The 25,743-nt window shown below is 44.0% G+C and overlaps 1 protein-coding gene across 10 annotated transcripts in view; it reads left to right on the top strand.

Moving 5' to 3' along the window:
- The window catches only part of sdk2b (sidekick cell adhesion molecule 2b), a 506,291-nt gene that overhangs the window by 443,727 nt on the left and 36,821 nt on the right, over positions 1–25,743 (top strand). For all 10 annotated transcript variants that reach the window (XM_055890147.1, XM_055890151.1, XM_055890145.1 and 7 more), the window contains exons 14-32: positions 844–980; positions 1,496–1,643; positions 2,753–2,893; positions 3,573–3,754; positions 4,543–4,658; positions 7,356–7,551; positions 8,361–8,459; positions 8,674–8,865; positions 11,594–11,715; positions 11,916–12,025; positions 12,300–12,450; positions 12,681–12,918; positions 16,932–17,047; positions 17,295–17,484; positions 21,329–21,427; positions 21,738–21,932; positions 22,709–22,910; positions 23,220–23,323; positions 23,892–23,962. In XM_055890147.1, the coding sequence (XP_055746122.1) occupies positions 844–980; positions 1,496–1,643; positions 2,753–2,893; positions 3,573–3,754; positions 4,543–4,658; positions 7,356–7,551; positions 8,361–8,459; positions 8,674–8,865; positions 11,594–11,715; positions 11,916–12,025; positions 12,300–12,450; positions 12,681–12,918; positions 16,932–17,047; positions 17,295–17,484; positions 21,329–21,427; positions 21,738–21,932; positions 22,709–22,910; positions 23,220–23,323; positions 23,892–23,962 (2,809 nt within the window). The remainder of the gene's footprint in view (positions 1–843; positions 981–1,495; positions 1,644–2,752; positions 2,894–3,572; positions 3,755–4,542; positions 4,659–7,355; positions 7,552–8,360; positions 8,460–8,673; positions 8,866–11,593; positions 11,716–11,915; positions 12,026–12,299; positions 12,451–12,680; positions 12,919–16,931; positions 17,048–17,294; positions 17,485–21,328; positions 21,428–21,737; positions 21,933–22,708; positions 22,911–23,219; positions 23,324–23,891; positions 23,963–25,743) is intronic.

Here is a 25,743-nt window from a genome sequence, read left to right as displayed (position 1 = left end):
AGAAATTAACAGGCACCGTATCGATTATATACAACGCAGGACACGCTTGATAAACTAGTAATATTATCAACCATGTGTAGTTAACTAGTGATTATATTAAGGTTGATTGTTTTTTATAAGATAAGTTTAATGCTAGCTAGCAACTTACCTTGGCTTCTTGCAGCACTCGCGTAACAGGTAGTCAGCCTGCCACGCAGGCTCCTCGTGGAGTGCAATGTAAGGCAGGTGGTTAGAGCGTTGGACTAGTAACCAGAAGGTTGCAAGATCGAATCCCCGAGCTGAATTGTTCTGTTGTTCTGCCCCTGAACAAGGCAGTTAACCCACCGTTCCTAGGCCGTCATTGAAAAGAAGAATGTGTTCTTAACTGACTTGCCTAGTTAAATAAAGGTTAAAAAAAAAAACATTTAATCGGCCACAATCGGTGTCCAAATATGACGATTACCGATTGTTATGAAAACTTGAAATCGGCCCTAATTAATCGGCCATTCCGATTAATCGGTCGACCTCTACTACGGACGGCAACAACGTCATACTCATTCCAACAAGACAGTATCAGATAGATGACCTACATGTAGAGAGACAGATGGGTGCTGTTTGGCTCGCTCTGAGGCCATTTGCGAATTTAAGGATAACTATGGGTCATGGGTCAACCATGAATACACGCCACTGCTCCTATCTGTCTATCTCTCTTTTCTTTTCTTCCCTTCTCTCCTAGGTTCCCATAAAGAAGGATTTTGAGTAATTCTTACCTCTAAGAATAGGAAAACGAATCCAGTCATATCTCCTCTGTCTGCCCGCCTCTCTGATGAGCTCTCTGACTATCTGTCTATCTTCCCCTCACAGGCAGCTGCCCTATGCTCCAGAGAACCCTGTGTCTCTGCTGAGCTCCTCAGAGAAGAGGGCCATCAACCTGACATGGGCCAAACCCTTTGACGGGAACAGCCCCCTAATTCACTACGTCCTGGAGGTCTCCGAGAACAGTGAGTGATCTCAGGTGGACACCTGCCTGACGACTCTGAAGTTAATCCGCTGCTCTATTGAGCGCTACATACTTTCAGTCTGAACCTACTAGAAGTAGTTTGTGTGACTTCAAAAAGGGGTGTTGTCCACAGCCAATTCATCAGCGATTGGATCGTCTCTAACAAATCTAACCAATCAAAGTTTCAAAGTTGATGACGCCATCATGTAGGCAGGCTCTTCCCCAGCCCATTGGTTTCTGGGACCAATCAGTAATGGTCAGAATATTCGCATTCTAGAAATCGTAGGGGAGGGAGGCAAATCCAGACTCATTATGGAGAAGAAACGTAATTTTGTCTGGAGCGATGTGGAAAGGTAGCCAGGCAAGGAGTAGCCAGGGAGGAAAGAAATTCAACTAGATGAGGAGAGTAGAATGAGAAAAAATAGAATGAGAACAAAGAATCCACAGTTAGTAAGAGGAATAGAAGGAATAAGGATTAGATCATCCACTAATTGTATGTTTCTCTCCCTGTCCTAGACGCTCCCTGGGCTATCCTCCTGGCCAACATAGAGCCTGAGTCGACCGCGGTGACAGTCAGTGGGCTCATCCCAGCACGCTCCTACCAGTTCCGCCTGTGTGCCGTCAATGACGTGGGAAAGGGCCAGTTCAGCAAGGAGACTGACCGGTGAGTGGATAAATGAATGAACAATTGTGTGAGTTAGCTAGTTAGTTAGAAAGCGTGTACATGAGCATGAGCAAGCAGGTGAGGGTCCTCAGAGGATCCTTCTCTCCCCTTATATCATGCTATTCAATGATAACAGCCCACTCAGTCTCCCAGACAACAAGTGTGTCATCCCCTGTCCCAGTACACATTGTCCATGGTGTGTGCATGTGTGTGTTTATCTGCTGACGGAACAGTATTTGAGCCGATGAAGCCAGACACACACCACCACCTCACTCACTCAGAGAGGGATTTGTGGGTGTCCCGGGAGAGTGTGGAGATCAGGTTAGCTTCACTAGCCTGAGTCACTTAGGATATTGTACAGTGTGTCTCCTTTAAAATGACCCCCCCCCCCCCCCTGCATCCCAAGTGGCACGCTATTCCCTGTATAGTGCACTGCTTTTTAACCAGGGCCCATAACGCAACCGTCCTCTTACACCGGCTAGCAAGTCACGCTAGCTCAAATGCAAACTGTTGGATCCCCAGCCATCTCCAGCTGAGAGTAGAGCCATAGGGCGCTCCCGCCCGACAGCACAGGGATTCACATCGAGCACTTTGTGCTTCCATTTGATCTCAACTCCGCCTTGCTTCAGAAGCGTCATACAGTATCTTTCTCTAGGCTCTTTGGTTTTGACAGGGTAGGAATAAACTGTAGTGTTTTACTGGATTTAATTGATTGAGCATCATCTGACTGGTGCACTGTGGTCTTAGCCTTTTCACTCTCTGGAATGGTACCTTATGTCTCCATCTGTAGGGGATATTTTAGGAAAAGGCGTAATGATGCTTTTTCCACAGCTGAAATAGGTAGATAGGATGAGTTATTGCTGAGAGGCAATGAAAGACAAAGTGGTTATGACAGAGACAGTGGTTCTCATAGTTGTAGAGAGAAACAGTTCATTGCCAGATCAACAAATCAACTGGGACAGCGTAAAATGCAGTCTTAAGAGTATTGAAATCTGTGTGTGACGTGACCCTCCTCTTTGGACAGATAAACATCCCTCTTTCTTCCCCTCATTTCTCTCTGTATCTTTCTCTTGTTCCCTACTTTCTCTGTCTATCTCCACTCTCTGCAGTGTATCTCTACCAGAGGAACCTCCCAGTGCTCCTCCCCAGAACGTGATCGCCAGTGGCCGCACCAACCAGTCCATCATGATCCAGTGGCAGCCCCCACCAGAGAGCCACCAGAACGGGATCCTCAGAGGCTACAGCGTCCGGTGAGAACACAACACCATGGGATAACAGGATGGGTTGGCTGCTATATCCCTGGTTCTCTGAATGAAGGAGGAGAGTTGTTATGCTGTACGATAGCACATAACATAAGTAGTCATGTTCATAATGAAGTAAAACCACTGTCTGTGGTTCGATGCGAGAGAAAGAGTCGTTTATGGGGTAGGCCTACTGTTGTAGTCTCTGGCAGTTTATCAATAAGGATAAACTCAGTTTACAGTAGGTTTGTTGCTGGTTGTGTCATGGTGTAGACCAAATAAGGTGGCAGGCATTCTGTAGATATTCCAATCCTTTAGAGTTAGAGCCAATGTCGTCATCGTCATCTGCTCACTCTGGCGAGTGCTGTAGTCTTGTGCTCTGTTTCCCCCTACTGTAGATGTTATGTACTACAGTCCCTAGTATGAAAACACTCTGGCGCGGTGTCTCAGGTACCGTGATACAAAAACGCAAGAGTTGAATGCCTTGTTCTACGACTAAGAATCCGTTTGTGCTCAATTTCTGCACCCCCGGTGGCCTTGTGGCTACAATCGACTCATACTAGATTGCCTTCTCAGGTATCGTCTAACAGGTCTGCTGATGGAGTATCAAAGTAACATCTCCAAACCAGACCAGACTAACCTCTCTCCTCCCTCTCTTCATTCTCTCCTACTCTATCTCTCCTCTCAGGTACCGTCTGACAGGTCTTCCAGTGGACTACCAGAGTAAGAACATCTCCAAACCAGACGTGACCAACCTTCTCCTGGAAGATCTTATCATCTGGACCAATTATGAGATTGAAGTGGCAGCCTACAATTGGGCGGGGCTAGGAACCTTCAGCCACAAGGTCACTGAGTGGACGTTGCAGGGAGGTGAGTGATCCTGGATACTCACTGCTCATTGGCCCTTATGCTTGTGAGTCAGATGTGAACTGGAATAATCTCTGCTCATTGGTCCTTATGCTTGTCAGTCAGATAAATACTTAGACAATGTGGAAAATAAATGTAATGGCAAGGATTGTATCTGTGGAGTTGTTAACTTTGTATACCTATTTAATGACTTGACACATAAATGAACTTGTTAAGTAAATATCCCTGCCTGTTTTGAGGACATAAGAAGGATGTTCAACGGGGATATTTTCTTGATACCGTTCATGTAGAAGACCACACAGTCAGTGCTTGGAGTTAGCACGCACGTCAAATATCATTGAAGTCTTGCTGAATACATTGATATCTTTCTGAAGAAAGCTGTGTGTCTTCCTGTTGCATCCTCTGTACGCTCTGGATAGCACATTACCTTACACTACCTTGGCAGTAGATTTAAAGTTTGAGGTCGCAGATGCAACGGGAAAGCAGTAAGGTTACAGTGTTGTAATGAGTCCTGAGCCTCGGGGTAGAAGAAGAAAAAGAAGAAAGGGAAGGTGTGAAGAAGTGAATATGGCGGCCCCTGCCCTGCAGAATCAATAGCAATACCTGGGATATAGACACATACTGTAAATTCTTCCAGCCAAGGCTGTCCAATCTATAAGGTGTTTAGTTTAATCTTATGTTCTCTCTATCCATTCCTCTCACCTCTCCCTCTCTCTCTCTCTATCTCTCTCTCGCTCTCTCTCTCTTTCTCTGATTCTCTCTTCTCCTTTTTTCTCACTTATCTTCCTCAGTGCCGACTATAGCCCCCAGTAATGTTCAGGCAGAGGCTGTCAACTCCACAACCATCCGTATCACCTGGGCCGCCCCTAACCCTCAGTTCATCAACGGGATCAACCAGGGATACAAGGTGAGGGACATCATAAGACACAAGTCACCCTGTCACTAAGGGCAGTACCATCTAATGGGTGATAGACACAAGTCACCATGGCACTAAGGGCAGTACCATTTAATGGGTGATAGAACTATGGCTGCGAGGTTAGAGACAGCCTGTCATTAGGTGCAGTCTCATCGATCAACTAGGTGATAGAATGGTACAGGCTGGTACATGTCTCATACTGTGTCACAAGGGGAAAGAGATATGCCACTACTAACCATTGTGAAAGATGGCTTCCAATTTTTTATTTGTTTCTTTGACTTTCATTTTCTGAGCATTTTACCAGCTATCTATCTTGTGGCTTACTAGATCTGGAAGTCGTTTGTTCAATCTCTCCAGCCCATACTGTTAAGAAAGCTGGTTTTGTTATTTACAGATGTACTTGATAGGATCAGAATGAGCTTTATGGAGAATGACTGTTTAGAGTCAGCTGTACTGGAACTTCATTCTGTAGAAAGTCTTTGAGATGTGATGACACATGCATTGTGTTTCTCTCTGGAGAGTTCACTTAGCAGGACATCTCAGGCGTCACTACTCTCTCTGACTGCAGGGCCTGTCCCAAGAGAGAGGTTACTGGGAGGGATGGAGGGAGGGTGATGTTTACTGTTTATTTCTCTTGTCAAATTCTTATTTACAATGACGGCCTACCCCGAACGACGCTGGGCCAATTGTGCGCTGCCCTATGGGACTCCCAATCACGGCCGGTTGTGATACAGCCTGGAATCGAACCAGGGTCTGTAGTGATGCCTCTAGCACTGAGATGCAGTGCCTTAGACCGCTGCGCCACTCGGGAGCCCCCTTTTGTGTCCTTTTGACATTTTAAGTAGAAATTGGGCACCAATATTGAATTTTAAAAGCATGTTATAGTCAATCAAGTGCACCATAGACCACATGGAGAATTCAATAAAGCTGATTTTTTTATATGAATAAAGGCTTGCTAAAATGTGAAATTTCTGCATTTTTTTACATGTTCCTCCATCAACCCTGTATCAGTTCTAGGAAGATTTCAACCCACTTTGTACAAACATTTTCCCAATTTCAGCATCATTGTAAAGGCCTAGTTATTTTGCTGCTTTGACAGTCATTTCTGAAGATGATTATTTATATTCCACGTGATTAGTGATTCATTTGTGTCTGTCCCTCATTTTAAAGTAAACCCTGTAATGGCAACAATTTACCCCTTTAAAATAATGTACAATTGTATAAATGATTCACAGCAGGTGACATGGTTTGGGTCTTCTAAACAGCATGGTGGAAAAGGAAGGAAATCTCTCTCTTTTTGGTATATTTATAATTGTTTTATCATCTTTGACTGAGGTGGTCTGTTTGCTTAATTTATGTTAGGAAAACTTGAATTTGATGTGTGCAACATATGTCTAATTCCTAATTTCATGAACACCATGTGTTCCCATGCTCTTCACCACATGAGGAATAATGGCTGATCTTCACCTAAAACCTCAACTCTGTTATCGTCAACCCTGTTAGCAGCCCAACAGTTTGATATTATATGTGAGTTTATTTGTAGAAGGGATACTTAAACAATGAGGAATGTTGGGTTTATCAAATAAATGCTTTTAAATAATAGTTACATAAGTTTCCGTAACAGGGTTGACAGACAGTGTGGTGAAAGTGCAGATAAAATGCTCTTAGTTCTCAGGATTTTAATGCCTGAGATGGGAAATGTGTTTTCCCGTAGGCTAAACATATCCTCCATGCAATTGAATGTTGAAAGAAGATATATTTTAAAGTTAATTTCTTAAAAGTTTGCATGTCCAAAAGGCACTCATTTTGTGGAACAACCAATGTATGTGCTTGTTCGTGAGTATGAGGTGTGTGTGCGATAGCTTGTGTGTGTGTTTTGTATGAGTGTGTGGGTTTTGAATGAGGTGTGTGTTTTGTATGAGGTGTGTGTTTTGTATGAGTGAGTGTGTTTTGAATGAGGTGTGTGTTTTGTATGAGTGAGTGTGTTTTGAATGAGGTGTGTGTTTTGTATGAGTGAGTGTGCAGAGTGGGCATCCATTTATTCCACATTCAGCTCACACACCCACACCACTGCACTCTTTCCCAGAGTCAAACTCTACTTACAGCCTGGGAACCAAGATTGAAATAGACCCAATATTTTTGCCACGGGTAGTATTTGTCTAATCACCTAATTGACCACTCGGTACATTAACTCTCATTCTGTTATGTGTGTGCAATCCCTCTACATTAGACCTGCTATACACCGCAACTGAAATCTCTCTTTTTCACTCTCTTTCTCTCTCTCTGTGGACTCATTCCAGCCCTGCCTTCCAGTGCTTACTCACTGACAAGAATATGTTTAGAGTGACACTAACCGTTCATATAATAATTATGATGCCACATGACACCCCAGAGTAGGTCAAAAGCACATGAAAGGGAGGAGAGTTGGTTTAAACAAAATGTGAACATGATTAGACTTGGAGAGGAACAGTTCTATTTAGGTAAAATGTGTGGTGGAAATTGTGGGCAATGAAAGAGTTAATATGGTATCTGGTGCTCTTTTGTTCATTCACAATATCAAATTGAGGGCTGAAGGTAAAACCAGTCAGTCATATAAGATGTTCTACTGTTTATGTTCTACCATTTACTTCTTATTTCCAGTTTGATCTCACGTTCTTCCTTCTCTGTTCCCATTTCCCATTCTGCTAGCTGTTGGCATGGGAGCCAGGTCAGGAAGAGGAGGTCACCATGGTTACAGTGAGACCTAACTTCCAGGATAGTGTGCATGTGGGCTACGTGACAGGGCTGAAGAAGTTCAGAGAGTACTACACCTCTGTGCTTTGTTTCACTACGCCAGGGGATGGACCCCGCAGCCCTGCTAAAGGCCTTAGGACACATGAAGACAGTGAGTTCCAAATGCACCCGCTCACACACACACACACACACACACACACACACACACACACACACACACACACACACACACACACACACACACACACACACACACACACACACACACACACACACTCGCACACACACACACACACACCCGCACACACACACACACACACACACACACACACACACACACACACACACACACACACACACACACACACACACACACACTCGCACACACACACCCGCTCGCACACACACACACACACACACACACACACACACACACACACACACACACACACACACACACACACACACACACACACACACACACACACACACACACACACACACACACACACACACACTGTTGAATGGACATGGCCAATCATACTGAAACATGCCCACTGGGTCAAATCTATTATTCAGCACAGCCTAACAGCCTAGTTCTACAGATCTAATGAATGCGTAGGCTACATTTGGGTTTCTGCACACATCCACACATAATTGGGACACATTTTCTCAAGAGATAATTGGTTGGCCATACTGTACTGGGCCTCTACTTGTAATTACGCTATTTTCCAAGTAAAATGTTGCCTATTTTAGTAGCTGTAATGACTGTTCAAAGTGTAAAAGCCACATTTTCCTGATTTCTTGTTAAACAGACTTATTAAATTACACTTAATAAATGTTGTTTGCTATTCAATATAGTACAACAAGACATCTATATAATTGTGAATGCCATTGAGCTCCATGGGATCCATTGTGTTATAATTCTCATCCTAATAACCACCGTGCCCTCCTCTCTAGCTCCTGGGGCTGTGGGTCACCTGAGCTTCACAGATATCCTAGACACGTCTCTCAAAGTGAGCTGGAGAGAACCTGGAGAGAAGAATGGAGTCCTCACAGGTACGCCATGCCAAATACATTAGAGCTGAAGAAGATGACCCACTTCATGTTAAGAGTTGTCTTTATTCACAATGGATCTGGCCACCCATACACCTCCCTCTGTTCATCAATGTCCTCTGTTTCTCTTCTATTAGGCTCAGTTCGTATTTGTAAAAAAATCTATACACAAATAATATTGTATTTATTGATGAATTTGATTGATTCTCTATTCCAGGCTACCGTATCTCGTGGGAGGAGTTTAACCGCACCAACACACGGGTGACCCACTACCTCCCCAACGTGACCCTGGAGTACCGCGTCACGGGGCTGACCGCCCTCACCACCTACACCATCGAGGTGGCCGGCATGACCTCCAAGGGCCAGGGACAACTGTCCTCCTCCACCATCTCTTCTGGAGTGCCTCCAGGTCAGTTCCCAGCCAGTCCCTAACCCTACCCTGTTATCCCTAGCACCAGCCAGGGGAAACTGTCCTCCTCTACCATCTCTTCTGGAGTGCCTCAAGGTCAGTATTATCGATGGCTCAGAATAAAGGTGATTCAGAATAAATAGGCCCCTTATTCAATTTATAGTGCACTGTATTCAGGGTTCCATATCAGATGCAGCCCTGACTGAGCTCAGCCAGAGTGCTAGTTGGTATCCTGATTACTAGCCTCAGCATCACTAACCCTCCTCAGTCCATGTCCAGCCCTTACCTAAAACATTGTCTGCCACCCCCAGAAACCTAGCCAGAACCCAGCTTCCAGTGGGCTGCCCTGTCACCCATCACCTCCATCACCAAACGTCCCTAACCTCTCACCATTCCTACAGAATCCTGAGTGACAGTAACTGTGTGTGTGTCTGTCTTGCTCCAGACACTATGAAAACGTACCCCAGTCAGTCAGTCAGGCAGGCAGTCAGGCAGGCAGAACTGTGACAGACAGAGAGCCATAAAGTATGAGACTACGCCAGACGAGGGGACTTACTTCTCCACTTCAAAACAGACAGTTCAGAATTATATTTTAATACACTTCACCCAGAAACCCGACCAAAAGTAAGAGCCCATCGAGACCATTTAGGATAATTCCAGTTTACGATTTCCTATTAAAACATGCTACAGTGTATTATAAAAAAGAAAATACTTCCAGTCAATTATTATTGCACCGGCGGTTCCCCCAGACACTATACAGTATGTCTTTCAGAGCTGTCAAATAAAAAGACCCATTCTATCGAGGGCCACAGTTAGTAAGGTGTGGTTATCGTTCCCAGAATGGTGATTACTATGGCTATAGCTGTACGCCTCCACCCTAGAGATCTCTCTCTGTGCTATTGTCTGAATAACCAGGCATGCTAATGATTTAAAGGTGCTGATTTTACTATTCTAGTCATATAGTCTATAGTCCATTTCATTATGAGCCAATGGACCCACTCCATCACCTTGAAGAGTTGGCCCCTTTCACTATACAGTGCCCTGGGGTGTGCTTGTGTCTCAGTCTTGCATCCCAAATGGCACTCTATTAGTACACTGCTTTTGACCAGGTCCCATAGGGCTCTGGCCGAAGTTAGTGCACTATATAGGGAATAGGGTGTGATTTGGCAAGCTGCCTTGTGCAATGGTGAGGTCTGTTGTTTTACTTGCAGCAGAGTTTATGTATTGGTGTATTGGTATGACATTAAAGCAAAGGGATTAAATGAAGGTGACTGAACCAAATCACCATAGTGGTTGCCTGGCAATTAGTCCCGCTTCACATTTCACATTAGAACTATGCAGAGCACAAGTGCAGCAACGGACTGGCGGAAAGGTAGGGAGGGGACTTTTTTCAAGACTCATGAGTTTATGAGAAATTGTCTGGTTTGATTGTGAGAAAAAAGACTGCAAATAAAATAAATAGTAATAAGTTTAGAAAACTTCAACAATCAAAGGGGCACTTTTTTAATAGGAGGGCAAAATCGCAGGTGTTGCAGCACCCTTAGTCCTCTATCTGTGCACGTGCCATTTCAAGAGTTACACACTTACATACACTAGCTTATGTTCAGAATCAATGTCATATTCAGCTAATAATAAACATTTACATTTGGATGTTGTATTTTTGTATTATTCATAACGTACGTAAAAAGACCGTATCCAAGGCCTCCCATGTGACACTACAGACTCGGGTTCGATCCCCGGCTGTGTCACAACCAGCCATGACCAGGAGTCACAAAGGGCTGTGCACAATTGGCTCATCGCGCTCTAGCGACTTCATGTGGTGGCTGGGCGCCTGCAGGCTGACTTCGGTCGTCAGTTGAACAGTGTTTCCTGTGACACATTGGTGCGGGCGGGTGTTAAGGAGCGCGGTTTGACGGGTCATGTTTCGGAGGAGGCATGACTTGATCTTTGCCTCTCCCGAGCCCGTTGGGCAGTTGCAGTGATGAGACAAGATCCTAATTGGATATCACAAAACAAATACAAATAAGGTATCCAAATGTAAATGTTTATTACTAACATCATGAATTTGGCATACTATTTATAGGACTATGAGAGCTTTGTCCTAGATCCCCATCTAGTCCTGCCAACCTGAAAAGTTTTGTTTGTTCTTTTTGAGAACTTTGAGTTGAGTGAAGCGAAACTCTCATGAGAGCGAGATAACTCAAAAGCATTGGCTCATCTCCGGTGCAATATCCATTTTAGAGCACAAGGTTGCACTGTCACTCAGTAATATATTTCCCTGTAGACAACTTTTAGACTACTCCAGAGCACAGATATGAGAACTGAGATCCAAGCCTGAATAATCTTATTGATACTTTTCATTCAGAAATACTTATTGGGGAACTAAGTTAATCTTTCATTTCTGAATATAGTAGATGCATAGTTCTGAAAACATTACTTCCTAAACCAGTAAGGATTTAAAAGATAGAGATACACAATGTAGAAAACCTAAGTCAAATTTAAAAAAGCATCACATTAGGCATAGAGACCACTGTGTTATGATTACTGCCCCACTTATTACTTACAACTCTTTACTATATTAAAGGCCCTGTCTCACTCTTGATACCCTTTCTGGTCCTTCTCTTTCTCCCTGTATTATTCCCTCCTTTCAAATGGAAAATAAAGTTAAAACTCTCTCTTTCTCTTTCTCTCTCGCTCTCTCCCTCTGTCTCTCTCTCTGTGTGTGTAGAGCTGCCTGGTCCTCCCACCAACATGGCCATCTCCAACATCGGCCCTCGATCCATCACCCTCCAGTTCAAACCTGGCTATGATGGAAAGACCTCCATCTCTCGCTGGCAGGTAGAGGCCCAGGTAAGAAGGCCTTCTTCCCCAGAGAGATGAGCTTATCCTGGGCATAAAGTGTCTGACCGCTCCCCCCTGATCTGTGACCCACATCGACTATAACTCCCAAGAGGCAACCTATTACCTATATACTGCACTACTTACTGTATAGGGTGCCATTTGGTATGCAGCGTATATCATGTTGTGTTGTGTGTTGTTGTTGTGTTCAGGTCAGTGTGATAGGAGACAATGAAGACTGGGTGATTGTTCACCAGCTGCCCAACGAGCCTGATGCCCGCTCCATGGAGGTGCCAGGACTCAACCCATACACTTTCTACAGGTAGGCTGCTATGTACCCACTTTCTACAGGTAGGTTGCTATGTACCCCTACACCTTTGACAGGTACTATACTTAACTCATATACCTTGACCCCTACCCATTCTACAAGTGTGAGGCCCACCTACCCCCAATTGAGCACAGCCTTAACTCTATTCTATTCTATTCGTAGAACCCTGTGTTTTTCCTGACCATGTGACCTGGCCACAAAAAACTCTTATGGAACCCTATGGATTACTCCTGTGATAACTTTGCTCTTGTTTCCTGTCTCCTGCTAGGTTCCGTATGCGTCAGGTAAACATTGTGGGAACCAGTCCTCCAAGTCAGCCCTCCAGAAAGATCCAGACCTTGCAGGCCCCTCCAGACATGTCCCCCGCAAACGTCACCCTGCGCACGGCCAGCGAGACCAGTCTGTGGCTTCGATGGGTGGTACGTGACGTCTCAACAGACTAACATTATGATGTGATGCTCTGAGTTTTTCATCAAGCGATGATGACTGGTGTCTGTGTGTCTTCGTGTGTTGTAGTTTTTATCTCTCATTTCTTTCTTTCATTTTCCCTCTTTCTCTTTCTCCCTCTCGCTCTCTCCCTCTCCACCCCCCCCTTCTCCTTCTTTCTCTCCCCCTCCCTCTCCCTCTTTCTCTCTCACCCCCCTCCCAGCCCCTACCAGAGTGGGAGTACAATGGGAACCCAGATCTGTTGGGCTACCGGCTCCAGTACTCCCGTACAGGCTCCCAGGGCAAGGCGCTGACCCATGTGATAGCTGACCGGCTGGAGAGGGAGTTCACTATCGAGGACCTGGAGGAGTGGACAGAGTATGAGGTCAGGGTTCAGGCTCTCAACGGTATCGGGGCCGGGCCCTGGAGCCAGCCAGTCAGAGGGAGGACCAGGGAGTCTGGTGAGATTACACATCACACTCTATGTATGCGCCTCAAATGGCACCCTATTCTCTATACAGTATAGTGCAATACTTTTGACCGGCGCCCATAGGGAATAGTGTGCAATTTGAGACACATACTATATGCAATTACACAGAAAATTATCCAGTGTTAAATTAACACTGAAAGTGTGGACCTCTGTAGACACTGGAAAGTGTTAAATTAACAGACTGCTTGGTGTAAAGCTTTATTTCCCAGAGTGCCTTGCCTTTCGAGTGAATTGTAGAGTTGCCACCCATGACTATATTTGTTAGGGACAGGTTGTTGCATTAATCCATTTTCAGTTATGGACACATTACCAAGTGAGATCCTGAGTGAATAAAACGTTATTATTTAACACAGTATGTACTTCATAAGGCCTTATTTTGCGGGCCTACACTCTAAACATATCATTTAACCCTGTAAGTGTTGAATAAACACTCATTTGTGTAAAATAACCCCAATGTTGGTGTTAATAACCGGAGTTGAACCAAAACCATGCCCATCATTATCATATTTCCCAGCATCCTCTAATGCAGGTTGATTTTAAGAATATTTCCTTTCAATATCTATGTTTTTGCATGTACATTGATTGATTCTTAATGCTTCTTAAATATAAATGCCATACATTTTCTAAACTAATCCAATATGTTACTTGGATTCATTGTACCCGTTACCGAAATGGTTTTTCCAGTTTAGATCCATTAGGTAGTTTCATATTTCAGTTTTCCCAACAATGAATTCAGGTTGCGGGTGATAAGAAACTCAGAAGGTTAGAAATCCCCACTCTGGCTGGATTTCAAATTAAACTTCACTTTGTAAGACATCATAATGTGACAGGTTGTGTGAATAACCCACCAGGTTGGCCAAACATGGGTTAATTTAACCGTTAATGTAATTTTTGATCACTTTCATTCTGGGTTTACCAAGCAGCGGGTCTTTTTTAATGTCATCCATAGGTTATCTTCGGGAGGATAGTTATTTTTAAATAGTTATTTTTGGCCACCTGCGAGAGTAAGTGTCATTCCAGTTGATCATGTTGAGTTTGTACACTATGATGTAAAATTGTTCTTATATTTTTGCACTTTAGGGGTTGCTATCCCATTGGGATATCACATAGGGATATTACATGGTGATTTGCATAGGCTTTGAATGAACTCATACAGTGCCTTTCGGAAAGTATTCAGACCCCTTGACTTTTTACACAGTTTGTTATGTTACAGCCTTATTCTAAAATTGATTTTTTTTTTATCCTCAACACTCTACACACAATACCCCATAATGACATCACAATACCCCATAATGACATCACAATACCCCATAATGACATCACAATACCACATAATGACATCCCAATACCCCATAATGACAAAGCGAAAATGGTTTCTAGACGTTTTTGCTCATTTATAAAATAAAATAAATGTAAATACCTTATTTACGTAAGTATTCAGACCCTTTGCTATGAGACTCTAAATTGAGCTCAGGTGAATCCTGTTTCCATTGATCATCCTTGAGATATTTCTACAACTTGATTGGAGTCCACCTGTGGTGAATTCAATTGATTGGACATGATTTGGAAAGGCACAGACCTGTCTATATAAGGTCCCACAGTTGACGGTACATGTCAGAGCAAAAACCAAGTCATGAGGTCAAAGGAATTGTCCATAGAGCACCGAGACAGGATTGTGTCGAGGGACAGATCTGGAGAAGGATACCAAAAATTGTCTGCAGCATTGAAGGTCCCCAAGTGGCCTTCATCATTCTTAAATAGAAGAAGTTTGCAACCACCAAGACTCTTCCTAGAGCTGGTCGCCCAGCCAAACTGAGCAATCGATGGTAACTCTGACAGAGCTCTAGAGATCTTCTGTGGAGATGGGAGGACCTTCCAAAAGGACAATCATCTCTGCAGCACTCCACCAATCAGGTCTTTATGGTAGAGTGGCCAGACGGACGCCACGCCTCAGTAAAAGACACATGACAACCCGCTTGGGGTTTGACAAAAGTCATTTAAAGACTCTCAGACCATGAGAAACAAGATTATCTGGTCTGATGAAACCAAGATTGAACTCTTTGGCCTGAATGCCAAGTGGCAGGTTTGGAGGAAACATGGCACCATCGTTATGGCAGCATCATGCTGTGGATATGTTTTTCAGCGGCAGGGACTGGGAGACCAGTTAGGATCGAGGCAAAGATGAACGGAGCAAATTTCAGAGATATCCTTGATTAAAGCCGTCATACCTAAGAAGACTCGAGGCTGCTGAAGGTGCTTAAACAAAGTACTGAGTAAAGGGTCTGAATACTTATATAAACCTAATATTTTTTTATTTTATAAATTTACTAACATTTCTAAAAACTTGTTTTTGCTTTGTCATTATGGGGTATTGTGTGTAGATTGATAAGGGGGAAAAATAATCAATTTCAGAATAAGGCTGTAACCTAAAAAATGTGGAATAAGTCACAGTTCTGAATGCTTTCAGTATGCTTCTGTAACCTTCATTAAAGCTACAAAAGTGTTAGTGTTTGACTATAATGTAAAAACAATTCAACAGATCAGATGAACCAGAATGACATTTACTCTCATGGGAGGCCAAAAATAACTTATTTCAAGCCACGCCCCTACTAAGCCCAGCCTCCAGTCTTCTGATCTGACGCTGGGTCATATCTCAATAACCCACCTTCAACAAACCAACCTTGTGAACCAATCCCAAAACTAAGTGATCCAATCCCTGCAAACCAGTTTTTTATTTTGCTTAAGCCCTTAAAATAATGCCTTATGAAATATATATTGTATTGTGTTAAATAATACCATTTTAATAACATATTCACTTAGGATCTCACTTGGTGAAGTCCGTAGGACTGAATATGGATGAATGCGACAAGCATATCTTTGGCACTAACACATTCAGTAATGGGTGGTTACACTACAATTAACTCGAAAGGCAAGGCATTTTGGGAAATATACAAATCATGCTTTACACTAAGCAGTGTTTTAATTCAACACTGTTCAGTGTCTATACAGGTACGTACTTTCAGTGGTCATTTAACATAGGGGAATTTGCGCTGTAGTTACATTTTCTTTGATTACAGTATATCCTGTTTTATCTGGTTAATAACATCACAACAGTTGGTGTAGTCTCACACACAGCACTGATGTTCAGTCTTTAATTTTGGCACTCTTTGATCTACAGACTTCATTCATTTTAGGACATAAAAGGCATGACCTACTGCTACTGTATGTTCCTATGGCTACTGCCTCATCCACCCACACTATTAAACTATCAGGCTGTAATCACACATGTGTGGGTATGGCCCAGACTTCCTGCATATTACCTCTTTTATCTACCCACGCGTATGGTATGGGGGCCAGGGTAATTTTATTCTTCCTGCCTCATGGAGCCTTATGAAATGGACACCAACCGGTCTGCCTGCATTCTGCTCCTTCACACAGTCCCTCTCTCTCTCTCTCTCTCAAAAACCAACTAAAGTGAGGCATGAGTTGTTCTTTCGTTACGCTTTGTCTTGCTGTCTCTGGATGTTCTTGTAGAAGAGGCAAAGGGTTAGGATGTTCTCTCACTGTGCTGGTGCAGTCACTGTGGATACCAGACTTTAGGGAGCGGGGAGTAGAGGAGGGGAGTAGAGGAGGAAATTGGGAACACATGGGCTAGAATGTGGAATTCCTCTGCTTTTTTCCTTTTTTCAACTCACTCCAGCAAATTCTTCTGAATCCCTGTTTAATGTCCAGGGATGAGTGCCAGGAAGGAGCCGTGGCCTAGCTGGCCTGATATAGAGCTGTACTCTCTCTGGAGCTACAGCCACGCCTGGGTTAGACACTAGGCCTCAGTGGTTCACCAGTATGTGTCTTCAATGCTACACACACAAGCACACGCTCTCTCTCTCTCTCTTACACACACACACACACAAAGGCCCATGAACATCATGGAACGCATTTAGTTTATAAAAGTTAGTTTATTAATTTTTTCTTTATTTTATTTAGTCCCTTCCTGTGGCCCTACCAACATGTCAGCCTTCGCCACCACCTCCAGCAGTATCCTGGTGCGCTGGGTTGAAGTACCAGAACAAGATCGGAATGGACTTATCTTGGGCTACAAGGTGTGTGAGACGTTCAGTTATCACCCTCGCCTCCAAGAGGGACACAATACTGTACAACACAATAATTCCATTACTCACTCTCCTTTCTAATCCAATTCCTTCCTTTTGCTCTTTCCCTCTTCCTTCTCTCTTGCCTAATTCCATTCTCTCATCCCGTCTCTCTTCCACTCTGTTTTCCCCTCTCTCTTCCCATCTTCCCTCTCCACTCCCCTCTTCCCTCTCTTTTCCTCTCCTCTCCCTCCTTCAGGTGTTGTATAAGGAGAAGGACTCTGACTCGTCCCTCCAGTTGTGGACAATAGAGGGGAACGCCAGCCACAGTGTCCAGCTGACTGGTCTGGGGAAATACGTTCTTTATGAGATCCAGGTCCTGGCCTTCACCCGCATCGGAGACGGCATGCCCAGCTCACCACTCATACTGGAGAGGACCCTGGACGACGGTACGCCCTGGGCTGCCTGATATCTGCCTGTCTAAATTTAGAATACCTTAGATAATGAACAGTGATGTATACATTAAAATGTTATTTGTTACATGCTTCGTAAACAACATGTGTAGACTAACAGTGAAATGCTTACGGGCCCTTCCCAACAATGCAGAGAAAAAAATATATATTATAGAAAAATGATAACACAAGGAATAGTTACACAATGACTAACGATAACTTGGCTGTATACACAGGGTAGCAGTACTGAGACGATGTGCAGGGGTACAAGGTAATTGAGGTAGATGTACATATAGGTAAACTTAAAGTGACTAGGCAGCAGGCTAGATAATAAACAGTAACAGCAGCACGTGATGAGTCAAAAGAGTTCATGCAAAAATGGTCAATGCAATAGTCTGGGTAGCTATTGATGAACTATTTAACTAACTATTTTGCAGTCTTATGGCTTGAGGGGAGAAGCTTTTCAGGGTCTTGTTGGTTCCAGACATTGGTACCGCTTGCTGTGTAGTAGCAGAGAGAACAGTCTATGACTTGGGTGCCTGGAGTCTTTGACAATTTTTAGGGCCTTCCTCTGACACTGCCTGGTATTGAGGTCCTGGATGGCTGGGAGCTCGGCCCCAGTGATGTACTGGGCCGTACGGACTACCCTCTGTATCGCCTTGCGGTCAGATGCCAAGCAGTTGCTATACCAGGCGGTGATGCAGCCAGTCAAGATGCTCTCAATGGTGCAGTTGTAGAACGTTTTGAGGATCTGAGGGCTCATGCCAAATCTTTTAAACCTTCGTGCCCTTTTCACGACTGTTGGACCATAATAATTCCTTAGCTCAAATGCCTTGGTTCAAATGCCTTCCGTTTCATTTTTTGGTATTTATTCATCTGTATATATAGTATTTCAGTATATATATTTTTTTACTGCTCTAAGGATATAATTATTGCTTGGATAAATGTATTTACTATTATGTATTGATTAATTTTTCACTCTTTATGCGGTGCGTACTGCAGAGAACACCAGAATAATTATCACTGAATTATCACAGTGAATTATTGTCATGTTTGTTTATGTGTCAATTAATCCCATAAGGAATGGGTTGCCAACTAGCGAATTGACACAAAAATAAAATGGAATGAATGAATTCCTTAGTGATATGGACATCGAGGAACTGGAAGCTCTCAACCTGCTCCACTACAGCCCCGTCAATGTGGATGGGGTGTACTCGGCCCTCCGTTTCCTGTAGTCAACGATCAGGTCATTTGTCTTGCTCACATTGAGGGAGATGTTGTTGTCCTGGACCACACTGTCAATTTTCTGACTTTCTCCCTGTAGGCTGTCTCATCAACGTTGGTGATCAGGCCTACCACAAACTTAATGATGGTGTTGGTGCTGTAGTCAATGAACAGCATTTTCACATAGGTGTTCCTTTTTATTTATTTATTTTATTTTTTATTTTATCCCCTTTTCCCCCCAATTTTCGTGGTATCCAATCGCTAGTAATTACTATCTTGTCTCATCGCTACAACTCCCGTACGGGCTCTGGAGAGACGAAGGTCGAAAGCCATGCGTCCTCCGAAGCACAACCCAACCAAGCCGCACTGCTTCTTAACACAGCGCGCCTCCAACCCGGAAGCCAGCCACACCAATGTGTCGGAGGAAACACCGTGCACCCGACCCCCTTGGTTAGCGCGCACTGCGCCCGGCCCGCCACAGGAGTCGCTGGAGCGCGATGAGACAAGGATATCCCTACCGGCCAAACCCTCCCTAACCCGGACGACGCTAGGCCAATTGTGCGTCGCCCCACGGAACTCCCGGTCGCGGCCGGCTGCGACAGAGCCTGGGCGCGAACCCAGAGACTCTGGTGGCACAGCTAGCGCTGCGATGCAGTGCCCTAGACCACTGCGCCACCCGGGAGGCCCTCATAGGTGTTCCTTTTGTTCAGGTGGGGTTCAGGTCATCTGTGGATCTGCTGAGGCGGTATGCGAATTGGAGTGGGTCCAGGTTGTCTGGGATGATGGTGTTGATGTGAGCCATCACCAGGCTTTCAAAGCATTTCATGGCTGCAGATATAAGTGCCCAGGGGGCAAAAGTCATTTAGACAGGTTACCTTTGCGTTCTTGGACACAGGGACTATGGTAGTCTGCTGGAAACATGTAGGTATTACAGACTGGGTCAGGGAGAGGTTGAAAATGTCAGTGAAGACATGCTAACTGGTCAGCGCATACTCTGAATACTCGTCCTGATAATCAGTCAATATTTAACGGTCTTACTCACTTGGGCTACGGAGAGCGTGATCACATAGTCGTCCGGAACAGCTGGTACTCTCATGCATGGTTCAGTGTTGCTAGCCTCAAAGAGAGCATAGAAGGTGTTTTGCTTGTCTGGTAGGCTCGCGTCACAGGGACAGCTTGCGGCTTGGTTTCCCTTTTTAATCCGTGATTGATCAAGCCCTGCCATATCTGATATGCATCAGAGCCGGTGTAGTAGGATTCGATATTGGTCCTGCATTGATGCTTTGCCTGTAGTAGCGGAATTTTATATAAGAGTATGGATTAGTGTCCCACTCCATGAAAACGTCAACTCTTGCCTTTAGCTCAGTGCGGATGTTGCCTGAAATCCATGGTTTCTGGTTGGGATATGTACGCATGGTCGCTTTGGGGATGACGTAGTTGATGCACTTATTAATAACTGATGTGGTAAACTGCTCAATGCCATCGGATAAATCCCAGAACATATTTCAGTCTGTGCTAGCGAAACAGTCCTGTAGCTTAGCATCCGAGTCATCTGACCACTTCCGTATTGAGCAGGTCATTGGTACTTCTTGTTTGAGTTTTTGTTTGTAAGCAGGAATCAGGAGGATAGAGTTATGGTCAGATTTGCTAAAAGGAGGGTGAAGGAGAGCTTTGTATGAGTCTCTGTGTGTTGAGGAAAGGTGATGTAAAGTTTTTTCTCCTCTAGGCGCACAGGTGACAGGCTAGTAGAAATCAGTTTTCCTGCATTAACGTCACTGGCCACGAGGAGCGCTGCCTCTGGGGGAGCATTTTCTTGTTTGGTTATGGCAGAATACAGCTCATTGAGTGCAGTCTTTGCGCCAGCATCGGTTTGTGGAGGTAAATAGTATGGCCTACAGCTTATCATTAAATATTTTAACTCAGACGAGCAGAATATTAATATTAGCGATCGTGCACAGGCTGTTGTTAACAAAGAGACACACAACCCCTCCCCTGAGCTTCCCCCGACGCTGACTTTCTGTCCTGCCGAACAGCTAGATGTATCTTTACCATGTCCTTGTTCAGCCACGACTCAGCAAAACATAGGATATTACAGTTCTTCAGATCACGTTGATAAGAGCTCATCCAGGTTGCCAATAGAACGGAGGGTAGAGGCGATTTATCCACTCTCTGATGTAGTCTTGTTAGGCCTCTATAATGCCATCTCCTCTTTCTTCGAGTGTCTGGGATTTGGGCCTGGTCCGGAAAAATCAATGTCTTTTGCCTCCGACTCATTTCTATACAAATCCTCGTCTAAATCGAGGTTAGTGATAGCTGTTCTGATGTCCAGAAGCTCTTTTCAGTCATAGGAACCCTAAAGTATAAATACACAAATTAGCACAATTGGTCAGGAGTCTGTAAAACGGAGACTATTCCCTCCATCGCCATTCATCCATCTGCTCATACAGGATGTGTTATACCAAAGGATATGTAAAAGCTTTCAAATAGCTTATTAAAGCTATCCAGACTTTGATATTATAGTCGACCAATGCATACTACCATTCAGTAACCACTGCATCTGATGTAAAGAGAAGAAGTGTTAAAAAGTGTAGCCCCTCTGCCCCCCTCTCGTCTCCAGTGCCCGGCCCTCCAGTGGGCATCCTGTTCCCTGAGGTCCGGACCACATCAGTGCGTCTCATCTGGCAGTCCCCGTCTCAGCCAAATGGCATTATCCTGGGTATGTGATTTAACCTTTGACCCTGACCACACCTTGACCTTTCACCTTTAACCTGTCCAGACTCTATAAGAATGACCCTCTCATACAGCAAGCAAAAACAACACTTATTTTGACTATAATAATTACAAATAAATCGATTTTGGACCTAGCATCGTGGAACGAGCCTGATCCCTTTGTTCGCCATTTTTGTGTCAGAGTCCCTGTTTCTTTTTTAGGGGACATTTTGAAGAACATTTGAAGGAGTTTATCATAGCTTTTCTTTCTGACTCTCTCTCTCCTGTCATGTGTGTTTCCTTCCTCCTCCTCTCAGCCTATCAGATCACGTACCGTTTGAACTCGAGCAATAGCAACACGGCCACAGTGGACGTGCTGAACCCGAGTGCTCGTCAGTACATGGTGACGGGCCTGAAAAGAGATTCAATGTATGTGTTCCGCATCACAGCCCAGACACGCAAGGGCTGGGGAGAGGCCGCAGAGGCACTGGTGGTCACCACTGAGAAGAGAGGTAAACATATGAATTGAAACATATGTTAGATGAAGTATTGTATCACATTAGTGTATAACCTATTGTACTTGGTGAATGTACCAAAAAGTGAGGTTACTATAGAAACATGGAAATATGCGTTTTAAGAAGAAGTAGTATAAAACATTAGTATATGAGTTATTGTACTTTATAGAACATTCCAGAAATGATTGTATATTTTGTGTACTTTGATGAAGTTTTATGTGACATTACCATGTGAGTTATTGTACTTACAGAGCATACCACAGAATATTGTCTACATGTGTTAGAGAGACATGTTTATATTCTCAGTGTTGACACAGCATGCTAGAGTGGCTGAGGTGAGTCAGTCAGTTCTGTCAGTCACTTACAATAAACAACAGAGCATCCCAACGAGTTCAAAAGAAACCCTCATCTCATCTGATAGTAGTTTACAGATTCAGCACAACGGTTTTACATTAGTTATATTCCACCCAGTTACATCTGCAGTAATCAGCTATTTGTAATTGTGTGTTTATACAAGCACTTTAAGTTAGTGAGTATGGTAGGCTATTGTCTTTTGAGTATGGTATAAGTCATTTATTTAACCCGATAAAAGCTTGTACGCAGATAACTATAATATAGCCTGAAAACTGTTACCGACCATAGAACATGGGCGTGTTGTTAACATTATTCTCTCTCACTCTCTCACTCACTCTCTCTCTCTCTCACTCACTCTCTCACTCTTTCACTCTCTCACTCTCTCACTCTCTCTCTCACTCTCTCACTCACTCTCTCAGCTCGCCCCCAGCCCACCAATCGTCCCATGGTGCCCCAGAAGGATGTTCAGGCCCGCAGTGTGTTGTTGTCATGGGAACCAGGCAGCGACGGCCTCTCTCCGGTCCGCTACTACACCGTGCAGCTGAGAGAACTGCCCGACAGTAACTGGACTATCCACTCTGCCTCGGTCACCCACGAGGCCAGCTCCTACATAGTAGCTAGGTACAGTATGCACCCTACCTAGCACACTACCCAGCACCCTTCCTAGTGCACTACCAGTAGCAACTGGACCGTACACTCTGCCTCGGTCAACCACGAGGCCAGCTTCTACATAGTTGGCAGGTACAGTATGCACCCTACCTAGTGCACTAACAGGGGGACATAGTGGAAAGTTTTCTGTCGCACAGTATTTTAGAGATTTGCTTGGAAAGGCTGCACTTAGCCCTAGATGGAAGTTGAATAGTTGAAAAATGTCACATGAAAAATGTCACTGAGAATGATGTTGTCTTATGTTCCATCGCTTCATGTTAGGCTGAAGCCCTTCACCTCCTACCAGTTTAGAGTGAAAGCCACCAACGACATAGGAGACAGTGAATACAGCGAGGAGAGTGAAGCTATCACTACACTACAGGACGGTAAGAGACTTAACCTCTTTTCACTTTGGGGTATCTTACTGCATTGAAAACAAAGATCCTTGTAATCATCATATTATCCGCACATGATTTGGTCTTCATTGTCCTTGCTTTCGCCACATTGACCCATAAACCATTTCGTAGGCAGGGAGTCTGTCATTTATGTTTTACATCAGTGCTGGGTTCCAATCCCTCCCTGAATAGAATGTCAGGATGACTTAAAGTATTGCTGTGGTGAGGACATTATTGGCAGCAGTAGAATAGGTGATTTGTTCATCACTATCTGTGTTTGCCGTGTGACCAGCCGTACACGCCAACAAAAACACTTACAACCAAACAATGTCAACCAAGCAGAACTAACTTTAACTAAAGAAATGTTCCTTCCGCAAATCATTCCAATAGCCATATTTGACTTGTTTATCAATGGGTGAGGTGGTTCCTTTATTTGTGTGTTTGTACACCGTGAATACCACTGCGTTAGTCATTTGCGCCTGGGTGGTAGACCTTAGCTACCATTCCTCTTAGGGCTGCACATCTTCAGCTGTGTTCTTTGTTTTCTCTCCTGTTCCAGCCCCTGACGAAGCCCCCACAATCCTCTCTGTCACGCCACACACAACTACATCTGTGCTGATTCGCTGGCAGGTAAGAAGAGGTGTGGTGATTGGTCCTGATGTCGGTCTTCCTATCCTCAGTAAAACCCAGTCATCTGTCAGTCAATGGGCGGTAATGAGAGGGCAGCGCAGTGTATAGGGTGTACTTAGACTGAGTGGAACACACACCTTCTCCTCTTCTCCTCTCTCTAACACTAACACCTGAATTAGCAGGCCATAAAGGGGAGATGGAGAGTTCAAAGGTTACTGCCTGTAGGAGTTTTACATCAAGACATCCAAGCGGTTATTGCCAGGCTCTTCTCTCTTTCGCCTGTTCTCTCTCTCCTCTCTTTTCCCTTTCTTCTGGTCCTGTTGTCTCATGTTTTATGATGGGGGAATTTCTCTCTGTGTGAGTCAACCATGGATGAGCTCATTTTTTGAATCCTGTCTCTTCATCTTATTCCTGTTGTACACTGCATGTGGTTGTGCATAGGAGGGCCGACCATAAATGAGATGAGGGAAAGGGGAATTACAGGGGAATCATTAAATCATTTATGCACTTTTCAATTGTGTTTAAATAAAAAGCTGCAGTTGAAGTCGGAAGTTTACATACACCCTAGCCAAATACATTTTAACTCAGTTTTTCACAATTCCTGACATTTAATCCTAGTAAAAATTCCCTGCCTTAGGTCAGTTAGGATCACCACTTTATTTTAACAATGTGAAATGTCAGAATAATAGTTGAGAGAATTATTTATTTCAGCTTTTATTTCTTTTATCACATTCCCAGTGGGTCAGAAGTTTACATACACTCAATTAGTATTTGGTAGCATTGCCTTTAAATTGTTTAACTTGTGTAAAACGTTTCGGGTAGCCTTCCACAAGCTTCCCACAATAAGTTGGGTGAATTTTGGCCCATTCCTCCTGACAGAGCTGATGTAACTGAGTCAGATTTGTAGGCCTCCTTGCTCGCACATGCTTTTTCAGTTCTGTCCACAAATGTTCTATAGGATTGAGATCAGGGCTTTGTGATGGTCACTCCAATACCTCGACTTTGTTGTCCTTAAGCAATTTTGCCACAACTTTGGAAGTATGCTTGGGGTCATTGTCCATTTGGAAGACCCATTTGTGACCAAGCTTTAACTTCCTGACTGATGTCTTGAGATGTTGCTTCAATATAGCCATATAATTCTCTTCCCTCATGATGCCATCTATTTTGTGAAGTGCACCAGTCCCTCCTGCAGCAAAGCATCCCCACAACATGATGCTGCCACCCCTGTGCTTCACGGTTGGGATGGTGTTCTTGTCAGAGTCGTGTGTATAGGTGGCAGGGAAGTCAGGCGCAGGAGAATCAAACTTAAGGTAATGGAGTTGTTTAATAACAATAAATAAAACATAACTCCAAAACTATAAATAACAATAAAACAAAGTGGGTACGAGGACCCGTCGCGCACCAATACAAACAACACGAAACTGAACATCAAACAATCTCTGACAAAGACGTGAGGTTAAACAGAGGGTTAAATACACAACAGGTAATGAGTGGGATTGAAACCAGGTGTGTAGGAAGACAAGACAAAACCAATGGAAAATGAAAAATGGATCAATGATGGCTAGAAGACTGGTGACATCGACCGCCGAGCACCGCCCGAACAAGGAGAAGCTTCAACTTCGGTAGAAGTCGTGACAGTTCTTCAGCTTGCAAGCATCCCCTTTTTTCCTCCAAACATAACGATGGTCATTATGGCCAAAACGTTCAATTTTTGTTTCATCAGACCAGAGGACATTTCTCCAAAAATTACAATCTTTGTCCCCATGTGCAGTGGCAAACCG

Source organism: Salvelinus fontinalis, chromosome 30, assembly GCF_029448725.1.
Source record: "Salvelinus fontinalis isolate EN_2023a chromosome 30, ASM2944872v1, whole genome shotgun sequence".
NCBI classification, from domain to species: Eukaryota; Metazoa; Chordata; class Actinopteri; order Salmoniformes; family Salmonidae; genus Salvelinus; species Salvelinus fontinalis.
Note: the sequence above shows the minus strand (reverse complement) of the source record. Positions and strands in the feature narration are given on the sequence as shown.